The sequence below is a fragment of the Cyprinus carpio genome, chromosome B4 (genome assembly GCF_018340385.1).
Source record: "Cyprinus carpio isolate SPL01 chromosome B4, ASM1834038v1, whole genome shotgun sequence".
Lineage (NCBI taxonomy): Eukaryota > Metazoa > Chordata > Actinopteri > Cypriniformes > Cyprinidae > Cyprinus > Cyprinus carpio.
Window position 1 is genome coordinate 10,037,391 of NC_056600.1, and position 15,634 is coordinate 10,053,024.

At 35.9% G+C, this 15,634-nt stretch overlaps 1 protein-coding gene across 2 annotated transcripts in view; it reads left to right on the forward strand.

The window, feature by feature from the left end:
* Positions 1-13,250, forward strand: part of LOC109064259 (transmembrane protein 178B) — a 93,571-nt gene extending 80,321 nt beyond the window's left edge. For both annotated transcript variants that reach the window (XM_042721894.1, XM_042721896.1), the window contains 2 exons: positions 7,181-7,318; positions 9,759-13,250. In XM_042721894.1, the coding sequence (XP_042577828.1) occupies positions 7,181-7,318; positions 9,759-10,009 (389 nt within the window). In that variant the 3' untranslated portion in view covers positions 10,010-13,250. The remainder of the gene's footprint in view (positions 1-7,180; positions 7,319-9,758) is intronic.
* The last annotated feature ends 2,384 nt before the right edge of the window (positions 13,251-15,634 follow it).

The following is a 15,634-nucleotide window of genomic DNA, read 5'->3' on the forward strand; positions in this document are numbered from 1 at the left end:
TAAAAAGTATTGATATCGGTTTCTGAACTTGTCAATAAATGTCAACATTTTATTTGCACTTATCTGACTCCAAAATACCCGGACACAAGCCGTTGTCCGCAAGGACATGTTGACTTGTGCTCAGCATGGCAATGCTGCTGATGGCCAGTCGATAGCGTCACATCAGCGCAGTGCTTGACTGAAGTGCCAGCTGTCCGTCACTCAACAATTCCCTCAGTGGGTCACTAAGTGAGCTCTTATTGACATTGCCATGTCCAGCTGTAACCTGCCTCAACCTATACAGCCTCCAGTCTATCCCCTATCACTGACACGATCACTTTACACGGCCGGATTGGCAGATCCCACAGGATTGACAGCGACTCTGGCCACTGGGGAGCAGAAAGACAACGTTAGTCAGCTCTTTGCAAGTGCACTTTTTCACAAACAAGCTGTCCTGATGAGCTTTAAATAAGTTTTATGAGATACTGGAGAAAAAAAATAAAAAATTGGGTGAAACTTGAGTATAGGGACCAATTCTCACTACTACCACCATCAATATTTATATATTACATTTAATGAATTTAAGGTATAAGACAAAATTTAGAAAGTAACTCCGAAATTGCTAGTAAACTTTATAAATAGTTAAAAAAACAGCAAGTAACATTAAATTGAATGTGAAATTTTAAAATACAAAGACTGAAATAGTATTTTCTTATAAAATATGCCCCATCAATCTTTGACAACTTTTGCCTATGTATTGCTCAAAGATAAATGTTTCAAACAAGCTGTTCCACTTTTAAATATGAAGGTTTTTGGAGATGAATTAAATTAAAGGAGGATAAATTAAATTAAATTACAATTAAATTAGGCATAAGGCAAAATAAATAAATAAAGAAATACTCTATACTGTACACTGAGATAAATTGGAGTAGAAATAATTTTTACTCAGAAATTGATAATACATTTAACAAATGGTTACAAAGAAACAGCAAGTAACATTAAATTAAATGTGAAAATTTAAGAAGAAAGACTGACATAGTACTTTATTGTAAAATACACCCTAACAATCGTTTTTTTCAACTTTGAATTTTTTAAAAAAAAAATTTAAGTGTATGTTGCCTGTTTTTAACAAATAGTATGTGAAAATATGTATTATACAAAGATAACCATTTAAAACAAGCTGTCCTGCTGAGCCTTAAATATGAAAGTTTTAAGAGGAAATTATAAACTGAATTAAATTAAATTATACTTTAAATTCAATAATACTGATAATACTGTGTAGTATACATTTTTTTGTTGACTGCCTTAAAAAAAAAAGTATGTGAAAATACATATCAAATGTTTCAAGTAGCATTCAATGTTGTCACATGACCTCATTATATAGCATTTTTTATTCAGTTGACCCAGTTCTCTTAAAAATGAAATGGTTATTTTGCCTTTTCAATCAAATTTTGCACACACACATAAAAACATATTGGTAATGAATTAATCAAACCTAAAAACAGGGCTCCGATTACTTCTGGTTCATTCATTCACTCAATGCTGTGTGTGTACACTTTGGATGGGATAAATGCAGAGCACTAATTCCGAGTATGGGTCACCATACTTGACCACGTCACGTCACTTTCACTTTCATAAAACAGAAAATCAAAAGTAAATTATGTGCATTGCATTAAAAGTTACAATATCCCAGCACAAAATGTGTATACTGCATATTTTAAATTCATAGTGCACATACAGAAATAGTACATACTGTATGTTAACATGCTATTCCCAACATAGTCCAACACTTGTAAGTCATGCCAACTACATGCAGTGTTACATCACCTTTACCTTGTAAACCGTCACACGCATGCTTCTCTTGAGCATACAAGTATGATGTTCCTCCAGCTTCTCCCATCGCATCTTCTGTAATCTAATTTTAGTTTGCAATTGTTTTCTCCCCAGTGGTGGTTGACACATGGTAATGAAATTAAGCTCTATTACCTTCAGGGGCCATTCCACACAGACAAGCAAAAAAAAAAAAAAAAAAAAAAAAAAAAAAAAGTGTCATCCTTTCCCAAAGCCAGGAGAGAAAAATGACCACATGCTGCACTATAACATGCTGACTCATTTCAATGAAGAACATGACATGCTTTTATAGACTTTAGGGATCATTTTGACATAAGATTCAGCAAAATACAACCACTCTTGAGTATAACAGAAGCTTATTTCCAATAGATACTGGAGGGGAAATCCTGTCCAGAAAGATGAGGTACAAAAACAGAGCCACAAAGATTGTGTCTGACGGCAAAACTTGACTACTTTTTTGTTATTGTAAAAGTGAACACAAGCAACATGTCTCAATGTCATTCTGTGCAGCTGTTGCCAAAATGATAGTTTTGGCCATTTCTAATAAGCTACTGAAGGGAAAAAGAAAATCAGAGACGGTACTTTGGCTTAGTAGCTTGCGTAGATCATTAAGCCATGGTGCTCATGTGAGAATTGCAGGTTCGAATTATGTACATTATGTACTAATCAGTTTCTGTATTTTCATTAGATGAATCTCTAGGGGAAAAAAGGACGCTGTCAAAGCAGTGCAAATAAAGCTGATGCACATTATGCCTCAAGCAATATCCTCGCTATCATTTCATTTGTTCCTCAGCACTCAAATTTGCATGTGCTCCCTGTAACATGTCTCATTTTCAGACAGAGGCCTTCCTTTAACAATGATGCAACTCTCTGAAGCACCCTCTTGAAAAGGTCAGAGATGAAAAGAGGCTTGTGTTTCCCACTCTGATTCGATTGCCTGTAAACAGTGTTGCTGTATGAATCGAGACACGTTTGACATCATCTGAATGGGATGCCGACGAGGAATTTTCGGGCCTAGATTGGCTAAGAAAAACACATATTTAGCCTTTCTGTCATGTGAGACACTATAGATGGTTGGGATGCAAATCAGTTTCTTCTGAGCAGGTGCAGCCATTAGTTTCCTGTCAGGAGGAGCACATGGCCGTTTTCTACTCGACCTCCTGTTCATAAGGTGGACCTTCATTTACTATCATTCAGTTAGCATATGTTTGTAAGACTCCGGGTTTGTACATACTGGACTACAAGGCTTCGAGTGCTGCATAATCCTAAGTTGATTATATCACAATTTGATTCCCAATTCGATTATGCTGTCATCCACCATAAACCGTCTTGCATCAATCACGTTTCCCATTAGCTTTCGATGGTACGGCCATTATGTGGTTAGATCATGCGGTTAGTCTATATTTACTTCTGTTAGAGGGGTTATAAAGTTGAAGTCAAGAAGGCTATGTGATTTATCCCAGGATGTTTACAGGCAGCCTGGGAGTCTGATCTGGATGTCGGAAGGGATGTGCAATTATGCATGAGGTCTGTGGATCATTCAGGGAATTGTGTACAAATTTGAACAAGAATCTCACTGCTAGCAGAGCTCAAATTGGGAAAGGAGTGGGAAAGAAAGAAACTTAATTTTCAAGGTGATCCCAAGTGAAATATTTGTGTTGAATAATAACCTCAGCAATATTTGAATCATAAATTAAGGCTTAAATTTGACATTAAATCATAATCAACTCTATTTACTTACTTTATGCACTGCCTCAGTCTTTATGTGCACAATTCATCAATGCACAGTTATACAAAGAGGGGGAAAAATGTTTGTTTTAATAAGCTTTCATCAAATTGTAATAACTCTGAAACAATTCCTGGCTTCATTCTGATATGAAACTTTTCATATGAGTATTTTTGTTTAATACTCTGTTATTCAAATCCATTTCACTCAAATCATGTCACATTATAGAAATAATGTGGTGCGAAAGCCATCTTGTGTAGACTATAATGGTATTTTGGTGATTTGGTATGATTTAAAGGGTTTCACACAAAAAAAATCATTTAACCCAAAAAAACAAAACTACACAAACAAAACAAAAATCAAAAAATGAAAGTCTCAGGCTGCATCCAAAATTACATACTTCATACTACATACAGTCTATATATTTCCCTCTCTTTGATTAAAAAGTATCTAATTGGCAAAGATCTTGTGCCACACATAATTAAACACCCTTCCCTTTAGAGACTTTGAAAGCACACATTTACTTGCAGTACAGCATTTACGGTCTGCTTTCTCATTTAGCGCTCAAGAGCAAAGGGAACAAAGATCTGGCAGAACCTGACACATCTGGAAGCCCAGCAGGTTACGAAACACAGAGATACAAAAACGACAAGAATATCAAACAAAAAAAGAGGGCCAACTACAGAGACTTCTCCTGGCCTGTTTCCAGAAGAGCTGCCTGTCTAGTGTTCTGCGCTCTTGTACTCTCTTTGACGTCCTCTTCTAGTTAACATACATTTTGAACGATGCTGACAGTCTGGTTTAGTATCAGTGTGCAGATTGCATAAGAACCTTTAAAAAACCCTTCCACAATCTCCACACAATCACTCATTCTTTCACATCCGCTAGGTAGATACATTTTTCTGAAAAATTACAATGGAAAGTTACACTCAGTATGAAAGGAAGAAAACCACTGTTGCGAAACAGCAACACGTTTAAAGCAATTAAGATTTTTAGTAAATATTCATACAGCAGAGCCCATTAAGTATAATAAATAGAAATAAAATTGTTAACTAAAATCAAACCATACTGGTATGCTGCACTTATTACAGAATGAAGTTGTGCAATACTCATGAAAAACTGCATAAACATGGTTTTCATAACCAGTGGCTCACTAAAAACATTCAGAAATTCAATACTTTGCTCCCTGAGGCATAACATGTTTCTCTCAACATGAGAGACCAAAGCTGCCATTCAGGTAGCAAACAGTGTTTTATAATTTGCTCCTAACTGAGAAAGGCTCCCAGCCTCATGTAAACCGCCTATTCTCTTGCATTTCTGTTGACATATAAAGTCACAGACGACCACAAAGTGAAAACATTGCATGGATATAACTCTTGTCAAATCCATAGCAATTTATATGACTATACCTGAACACCTACTGTTTCATAATACATGCTGTTGCCTACATGCTGACTGACACTACCCATTTTCACAACAAAGTCTACATTATTATGTAACAAAAATTATGTGGGCTCCAACGTAAGAAACTAAAAGAAGGCTGTTCCCAAGTAAGCTTTCCATGAGATGTGTGGTAAAGTGTTTGTAGTCTGACTCAATGTTTAAAAAAACACTCTTTTGAGCTTTTTTAAACCACAATGTACATGACTTGGCAAACTTCTCTTTAAACTCTTTTTAAGAAAAAGGACCAATTTATAACGTAACCTTGCTTATTTCACACCAACTGTTCCAGTGTTGTGAAGGCTCTGCTTTATTTTATTGAAGCAATATTGCAGTAAACCATATCTAAGGGTCATAACTGAGCTCTCTCAAAGGACAGCAAAGTAAAACAGTTCCAAGACAACTTATAAGGAGAGAAATAAATCCAAACATGAAATTTCAGATGGCACAGGTCTATCAAACATTCCGTGAAGAGATTTATGAGACACAAATGGTACTTCTATGGTTTTTTCCACCTCAGAGTAAACTGCTAGAGTCACAGGGTAAGATTAAGTTGCAACTACAAGAAAAAGAAGATTGCACTGTGAAAAATTAAGTTGGAGATACTAGAAAGTCACATTGTGAGATGTAGAGTTGCAATTTCCCCAAAAATTGTTTCATTGTGAAAGTCAGTGTAAAATTAAGTCACAGTTACAAGAAACAAAGTTGCAACTACAATAAATACAGTTGGATTGTAAAAAAAAATTCAGTTGCAAATACTACAAAAATTCACAGTGTGTATTATTCACAGTGTAATATTAAATCGCAATTACAAGAAACACGTTGCAACTACAAGAAATAAAGTTGTATTGCGAAAAAAGTTGTAAAACCACATTGCGAGATTTACAGTAAAGTCACAGTTACACCAAAGCAGTTGCAATTGTGAGAGTCGCATTATGAGATTAAGTCAGTTATGAAGAAAACATTTGCAACTAAAGGAAAAAAAACCTCACATAGTGAGATATAAAGCCACAATTACCAAAATGAATGGCAACTGTGAGAAATAAAGTCACGTTGTAAGATAAAGTCAATTATGAGAAGCAAAGTTGTAACTGCAAGAATTAGTTGCATTGTGATGAAGCTGCAAATACAAGAAAGTCACAATGTCACATTTTGAAGTTACAGTTACTGAAAACAGTTGCAGTTGTGAGAAATGAAGACACGTTGTAGTTGCAGTTAAAGATAAAAGTTGCAGTTACTAGAAATAAAACTACACTAATGTCCCATATGAAATCATATTGTGGAAAAAAAAAAGTTAACTGAAATGGTTGCAATTGAAACGAATAAAATTACTCTGAGATTTAAAGTTGCAAATTAAGGAAAGTTAAGAATATTAAGTCACAAGTGCCAAAAGCAAACATCGCAATTACCATTTATTCTTAGAGGATGAAACAGGCTTCCATACATTCATGAAATCTGGCACTTTCAATTTAAGCAATAACAAACAAGCATCTGCTGAATATCCTGTCATAGAGATGTGGGAATGATGAATTGCTGTTTCATAAATATCTGACATTTTCGTTTTGATATGACTATGATCAAAAAAAAAAAAGCTTTTAAAACATCATACCTATTAGAAAAGTAATAAAAGCTCTCTTACAGCATTCTCATCTAGTGGCACTTCTGCCCCGGAGGTGAACTCTGTGACCCTTTCACAGTTGGCTGGCATTAGCCACCGTGCCCAGTGTTTTGGGCCTGCCACCTTTTCTGTGATGCGAGAATTCAACTGTGAGATTAAAAAGAGCTAACGAACACAAATGTTGTGTCCTACCCTCTAGCTAACACAGGGTCAACCCTGTCACACACTCAGCGTGTGGCCGCACACTCAAACTCTAACACAGCAGGGCAAGTGCAGTGCATTACTGCAGGATTTATAATGTTTATGAACTCTGTACAGTATATGCAGTTATATTCATTTTCAATTTCAATTCTGAATTCTGCTATCTCATGGATTGCCTGATGAAGCTGGTTTAAAAAAAAACAACAACTATGAATATATAAGAATAAACCGTAATAATATAGAACATAGTACAGTTCTTATAGAAGCGCTCATTAAAATGCGTCATTTTGCGGAGCGTGTCCACGCTGTGCCTTTATCAGCTCTGAGTCATGTGTTTGACTTGCCTTATTTCCCGCCACCCACAGATCTGCGGAGGATGACGGCAGGATTTATGGGAATGGCGGTGGCCATAATCCTCTTCGGCTGGATCATTGGGATGCTGGGATGTTGCTGGGACCGTGGCCTCATGCAGTATGTGGCAGGTCTGCTCTTCCTCATGGGCGGTAAGTCAAATCAAAACAAGCCTACATGGACGATATAGGCTGTTTACAATATGTACACAGATTAAATTATAGTTAAGTCAAGATATATAGCATTATCTGTATAAGTATATATATCGATATAAGAATAAGAATAAGAATAAATAAAATCTATGCAAGTATAAATAATGTGAGGATGTTAACATTTTCCCTGATGACCTAATTATTATAAATTATGCTTCCCGAATGAATGAAATTTGGTCAAACTTCAACTTAATTACTTAGCTTATTTTGGCACATTTTATAAAACCATAATATAAGGTAATTTGAAATGTACGATAAGTGGTTTTGTTTTTGGATAATAAATGAATGTTTAAATACATTTGATATTATTATTATTATTAAAACATCTGTATTCATTGATTTGCTACATTACTTTAAAAAATAAAATAAATAAATAAATAAAAAATGTATACAATGCCTGCATTTTTGCTAGGTTTCCCAACCGTGTTCCTGAAGGCACACATTTTGGATGTCTGACTTATCTCACCCATTCACTTAGGTCTTGGAGTCTCTATTAACGAGCTGCTGATGTGTGGAATCAGGTGTGTTTGATTAGGAAGATTTATTAAAAAAAAAAAAAAAAAAAAAAAAATTGTCTTGCTCCAGGAAAAGGGTTGGGAAACACTGTGCTAATTTACCTGAATGGGTAAAAAACTTACAAAGAGTCATTTTGCAAACATTTCTCCAAAATGTGTTTCCGTGAATATAATATAATACAATATATATCATATCATATCATATCATATCATATATAATAATATAAATAAAAAATAATATAAATGAAAGAAAACCATAAATAAAAGAAAATTAAATATAATTTTAATTTAAGAGTCATTTAATAATAAAATCACGTATATAAATCTATTATATGTAAATACACATATGTAGTTATATACGTATATTTTATTATATTATATACAGTATTATATTTAGTATAATAATTTAAAAAGGAAAGAAAATTACATTATAAGAATAAATTGTGAATTTATTACAGATAATTTAATAATAAAACCACATGTATAAATATCATATAAAATTCAAAATCTCACACACACATATAAAACATATACACAGCCAGGACAGCCAGGAAGCTGGCATTAAAGAAATTACGTAATATTAATTATCTCCTGATCTCTTATCTCACTTTACGCCAACTAATATTGAGGCTCTCGACGGTGACCATCGCTGTTTTTTTGAACGCACCCACGAGCTCATCCCCTCACAACACAGATGCCCACACCAATCAACACAGCCTGTGTCCTCGTTACTGAGCATTTTGATATTCTGTTAACGCCCGTCGAGCGGAGGAAGCGGCGGACTTGTTTTGCGTCACTCTCTCACACACTCACTCACTCTCTGGATTAATGTGATGCCCTGCACCTGAATAATGAAATGGCAATTATAAAGCCAATTAAGATTCTAAATTATAAAGGCAGAAGGAGCGCTGAGGGTCAGATTATGGCGGGATGAATCCCCTCTGAATGTTCGCTCGGTCACATGGTGTGGGAAAATGAAAATCAGTTCGTTAGAGCTCTTTATCAACTAGCATGTTACGACAGCGTCATCTATACAGGGCAGCACTTGCAGATAAAGCTTGTTATATATGAAACAAGGCTTGTGAAAGAGGAGTTGTGAATATGCCGAGTCTGCAACTGCTTGATGGAATGTCACTGTCATGTTATGTAATAACATAACCGCAGCTTGTCGTAGGCCTGTAACACAGCCAATGCGGCACATTGAAAATACAATTAATTGCAATTAATGACAGTGTATAGACAGAAAGCTGCCACTGCAAAATCCTTTACAACTTTCTATAGATTCCTTTTTGGAAATCATTCTAAAATGATTATTTGGTTTGGTAGCTATATTTAAATAACTTCTGACCATCTCATCAAAGCCCGCTTGTGATTTTTTTGGTTCTCCAGTCCTCTAATATCAGTCATATTTATTTGCATGTATATGCAGTCCCAGGATATACATGCTTGAACTGAGGCACTACAGCGACACACTGAAGAGCCACAAAACAGTATTTATTGTTTGAATTACTTAAAAATTGACCAAATTTGTTGAGACTGTTTCATACCTAAAGTAACCTGCACTGTCTTGTCTGTCGGCATGTTGTCAGTTTCCTGTATTCTTCACTGAGTGAGAACATGGTGTGGCGTGAGAGCACCATAGCTTGTCGGACATAGCAACAGTAACTAAGGGGGGCGGGTCTTTGCGAAGGGTCAAGTGTGGGTTTACTTTGCGCAAAGACCACTATTTGTATGATTCACTTCTAATGTAGACCTCTCCAGAAATATCGGCAGATTTCCACTGAACTGGAACTCAAAATCAGCACAGTAAAAGTATGAGACTTCAGCTGGATGAATATTCTGATGATTTTCTTGCTCTTTTTCAGGCACATTTTGCATCATTTCCTTGTGCACCTGTGTAGCAGGCATCAACTTCGAGCTGTCCCGTTACCCTCGCTACATATACGGCCTCCCAGACGACATCAGTCACGGTTACGGCTGGTCAATGTTCTGTGCCTGGGGCGGTTTGGGCCTGTCCCTCATCGCCGGTTTCTTCTGCACGCTGGCGCCCTCTGTACAGCCGATCCCTCGCTCCACGTGCCCCAAATCCCGCCAAGAAAATGGCACCGTGTGTTAAGGGATGGCCTCTGAAAATCCCCAAGCCTACATGTGCAGCTGGACAATGGGGGACAAAACACATAAAAAAAAAGACCATACCTGAAGAATAAAATCATGTTCATTTAGAATCATTTCTAATCTCATCAACCAGGCAATTTTTTAACCACGTGTGTGAATCTACAACTGAGTGTCCTGATCGTTTAAAAGAAAACAAAGCAAAAATATTGTAAAGATAATATCAACGAGACATTCCATCATCAAGATCCTACACAGGAAAACCTTTCAAAGTTGTGACTTTGGTGAGCACAAGAAAATGGTGACGAATGAAGTGAAAAACAGACAGTATTGCTCATTCTGACGCTGCAAGGATGGATATTGACATGTCTGTTAAAAAAAAAACTGTCAAACCTGGAGACTATGGTATTTGTATCTGGACAAGTATGGAGGTCCAGTGCCAATGTTTAAAGCCCAGGAGTTCGGACAAATCAAGAGCACCAAGACCACGTGGCTTTCACATGAGAGGACAACAACTCTGATGCGATTTGGATCTGTTGTGGCTAAATCCGCCGATTTGTCTCGGACCCTGGAGACTATCGAAATGCCTCTTGGGATGCGGCTAAATGATCCGCTCGTGCATAAACGAGGAAGATTTCAGGAATTGGAGATGCCTGCTTTTGACGTTATGTTGCTATTGCTGTACAGCAAATTGTAAAGAGAAAAATAATACCTATAATATTCCAGAAGAGAAAACAAACACATCCTAACGGGAAGGACATTTTTTGGAGCATTTTCCATGTTTCATTTCTTATTCCTGTCCACATGGTATCAACGGACATTTCTAACTTGCTTTCGATTTTATTATGTGCTTCTTCCTTTGTTTTTTAGTAATTACAGTCATCATGAGTGTGAATGAGTGTGTAGGAAGTGTGCAAATTCTTTAGCTACTATCAATATAGTATCTGTGTGAGAGAGTTTTGTGGTCTCCATATGAAAAAAAGAAAAAAAAAGGAAACATAAAAAGAATAATAATGCATAAAATAAAAAAAAACCTGCCTTGGGGGAAATCAGGTAGGCTTTTGTTGAACCAAGAATTACTGGAAAGGAAAGATGCCATATCCTGTTTTAGACAGCGAACACTTAGTCCCTGTACATACGACTGACGCAGACAGAAAGACAACTCAACATCACACTGTTACTGCCTTAAGCTTGTCTGGAAGGAGGCATTTATGCCATTTGAAGGGAACGCATGCTGACTTCACTTCTGAAAGCATCTATGGGCTAACAAAACAAATCCTCATTTGAATCCAACTTCCTATTCTGTTTAACCATGTGTCTCTTTACTTAAAGGGAACTCCCAAAACAGGATGTGGTATGTAAGTGCCTCGTGAGACAGCAGCGGTGCACAAAAGAGGTACATCTGTGGAATCGTGACCTCGAAATGTAGGACAGCGGCAAGCACAAGCTTAATACAATCTCTAAGCCGACATGTGATTGGTTCCCTCAAGCTGTTTTCATAATTTCTCTTCTCACGCATTCATTTCACAATCTTAAACTTTTTATTCTCCATTTCACAAGCTATAGATGCATTAAAAAAAAACACTTGGCAAGCCATAAAACAGCATGCTATGAAGGGACACACCGGTCAAGGGTCACTGGCGAATCAGCACACTCATTCATCCATGCCAAAAACCTACACTAGGAGATTTAGCTTTGCAGCAAGACCATGTTTACAGATTTCTAGAAGGGAGAAAAAAAAATCACCTGCTTCCAAATATCAATAGCAAGAGCTATTCAGCTATTCACACAAAGCATCATTGGTTGCGCTGATTTTCATACTTTAGTTCTTTAACAACCATTAATTGGTTCATAAAGTTCATTCATTTTGAGAGTTTTCATTGCATTGGTTTATAAAACAAGCTGCCAAGTGAAGTTTTGCAGAGCTGTGACAAACTAAAGCCAGTTCCTAAAAGCCATTTCAAAAGGATCCATCCCAACATTACTTCCAAACCCATTTCATGGGATCTTTCACCATAAACACAGCCAACAGTTCACTAGCAAAAGTCTCCTCAACTCTGCATTGATGAAATATGGGTCCAGCAGTCTTCATGGGAAGCATTCAGAAGAGGTTTCTGACATATTTATGGGCTCTTTGCGTGATTTGTGTGGCAGCATTCAAGTAAAAAGACTTTGTTGCATGCTGACAATGCAATTGGCCATGAAATTACATAAACATCCAGAACTCCAGAAGATTTCTTCACACTTTCCAGAAGCAACAAATCGACCAAACACAGCCCACAAACTCCACAGTGCTAGATTACAATGTGCATGCAACAGAAAACCTGCATAAATACACAATAAACAATCTGTTTTAGGGGCATCTTGCAACAAGCCCATCTGGCCTTATATAAGATAGTGTTCCTTGACACACTTAGGAGGAAAATATGTATTTCAGTCCATGGATTACGCTCCTAGGTGAAGACATAAATGGGGTCAGTCGCTAGTTGTACACTTCTCAAATAAAACCAGCTCCACAGTCCTATTTGAGAAAAACATGTAAGAATATTTAGAAATGCACTTAAATTCACTCCTCCTTCCTTCAACAAGGCAAAGAGGGGTGTTCAATCACAGAGTATAAAGACATCAAAGAGCACTGAAGGGCAGATGCTCGCATCAGACGCCAAGAACAAACACTTTCAATTACAGCTTAATTGGCAACCGTCCTAGACAGAGAGTCCCAGACTGAAAGCAGGTAGTGAACTCCATTTCATAAGTTTTGATGGAACAATGGATCATTGTGATGCTTATAGTGAAAGACTTCAGTCGGTCTTATAGAATCAGTGGTAATGAATAAAAACTAACAGCCTAACTGTCACTTAGTGGCCATTTTTAGGACTCTTCTCAAAGGAAGATCATGAAGCGTTGGGCATGTAGGTAATATGGGCTCAGGATCACAGATTCCTTTACACAATCTACACATTATATTCACACAAATGTGTTTACATCACAGCCAACAGTTGTCAGCATTTGTTCAGTTATTTGTTGAGCAGGGTGGGATGGGAAACTTGAGCGGGAATATTTTTGTCTTCAAAATGTAAAAATAAAAATGAAAAAAGTAGCAGAATCGATGAAACTGCAGCTTTTTAATGGGACACTAAAGCCTAAAATTTTTTTCAGATCTTTTTTCATCAGTAATGTGTCTGTTGAGTACCTGAAAAAAAAGAAAGAATAAAGCTGTAAAAAATGTTTAAGAATAAAAAAAAGAAAAGAAAAATTCTGGAAAAAATGTTAAAACTGTGGAATGTAATATCATTACAAAATAAAATCTCATTGTTGTGTTTACCTTTGTATTGTACTGTCCTTACTTCCAGGCATTTAAATTAAAAAATAATAATAACATTAAAGCATTAGGTATCATGAAAAATTATATAGAATTTTAATGGTTATTTATAAATGCACTATTGTTTATTTATTCATTTTTGTACATAATGTTAATTTATACTATTTTATTTAAACTAGATTAACAAATTCTACAAAAGTATTGTTTGGTTTTAATTCCTGATACCTAATGCATTAACTAATGTTACCAAATTGAACCTTAAGAAAGGGTTCGCAAAAAAATTTAATAAAAATGTTTATCTAGGATAAAAAGGAAAAGAAAATGACAGGACGGCAGTCTAGCGAGACATAAAGATCAGTGAAGTTCACTTGCTGACATTTAAGGCAAGTAAAATCACCATGGCAACAAATATGACGAGGAAATTATCTGATCAACTGTGCAAAGCGCTGAAACGGATCCAGAGAAAGTGGAGAGAGAAAAGTACAAGGATGAAAAATAGAGGGCAAACTAATCAAACATGATAACAGCGAGCCGAGTCTGAGGGAAGCCGACATGACAGAGGCAATTACTAACTAGCTCTCGTACTAGATATGTTGGCAAAAAAAAAAAAAAAAAAAGTACAAAACAAAAACACTTCCAGCCTGATTTAAAGAGATGAAAAGCCTGTGTTTGAGGCTTGATGAATACTTCATGAATGCATTTAGAGTGAGTGCGCTGCTATGAATATCCACCTCTGATTAGGATGGGTCTGTGTGTTCTCCATCAGGCCTCTTGAGACAATGAGTATTGACCCTGCTGTTGATGACGGGCGACAGAAACACAAGCGCTTTAACTTGAGAGCATTTAGATCACTGCTCCGAGACGCCCAGACCAATGATTCTCAACTGACGGGGAGAGACCCGAAAATGGGTCACGGGCCTGTTCTGAAGGGGAAAAACAATGCAAAATTAAAATTATGAAATGCAACTAACCATATAAAAATAAACAGGCTTCTGTGAAGAGGAAACACTTCCCATATCGTTTACTGACTGCATAAAAGTCCAGGTGAACTCGTCAGTTCACGACAGCATGGACCGTTTGAGATCCACACAGTCCAAAGATAAAGATAAACATGTACAGTGAAGTCTGTAATTGGATGCCGGGAGCATGAAACCATCCAAAAAAAACCTAAAAAAATAAAATTAAATAAACAGACTACTTAAAGTATTAAGAGTGTTCAGAAAATAAAAAAAAAAACACTAAAGAAAAAAGAAAAAAAAAAACACTACTGTGTTGGATGTCTATAAATGATTATGATAGAGATTCCTCTTTATTAAGATTTTTAATTATCTTTCATTTTATATTTTCAGTTTTCATTTTAACATAACTAAAACTAAATTCTAATTGGTCAAATTCTAAATTGTAATTTACTTAAATGTTTGTTTATGTTTTCTATTTGCTTGAATTTACAATCTTTAATAGTTCCTATTTTTCCTTTTTCCATCTAATATTTTTATTTTATTTAAGCTATATTTTAAATTAATGAAATTTTTTTAAATAGATTTAGCTTTAGCTATCAATAACACAGATTTAGAACTTAACAGTTCTCCAAATTATTTAGTATTTTTGAAAGTAGAGTATTCAGAAAATTATCAGGAAAAAATACCATTCTATTGCCAAAGGATGAAATTTGATGTCTTTTTAGAGGCAGCACAAATGCAGCTGAATAATTATAATAATATTACATATATTATAATATATATTACGTAACAAATAACATTTAAGCATATTTCACTGATTTTTATCAAATATTATTGACCAAAGGCATGATCTGTAAAAACACACTGTCATGAAGTTCAACTAGCAACTAACTACATTCAAGTGTCAAAGTCAGCTACAAGCTGTATGGCTTTCAATAAAAAGAACAGACTCATTCGAACCTAATCATTCATTTGGAATTTGGACTACACTGGTCATGCTGTCAGTTAAGTGCTGAAGATTTAGTATTGTGCCGCCGAATAAGTAGTGCAGGAAACTCTGACAGGGCATTTCAGCACAACATTTCATCTGCAGGTTTCCAGAATTAAAAAAAAAAAAAAAAGCTGAGAATCACTGACCTAAACAAGAGCGATTTCAGGTCCTGCCTCATTGAACTAATTACACCATTAAATAACACTGTTATACATATACAAATCACTTTAGGTGATAAAACAGAAATGAGGCACTCGATCATTCAGTCTCTATATATATTGACTCAACCACTCTATGAAGGAATACATTATGTTTTTGGGTCATTATAACTGAGGCCCTGGAGAAAACATGCCCAGT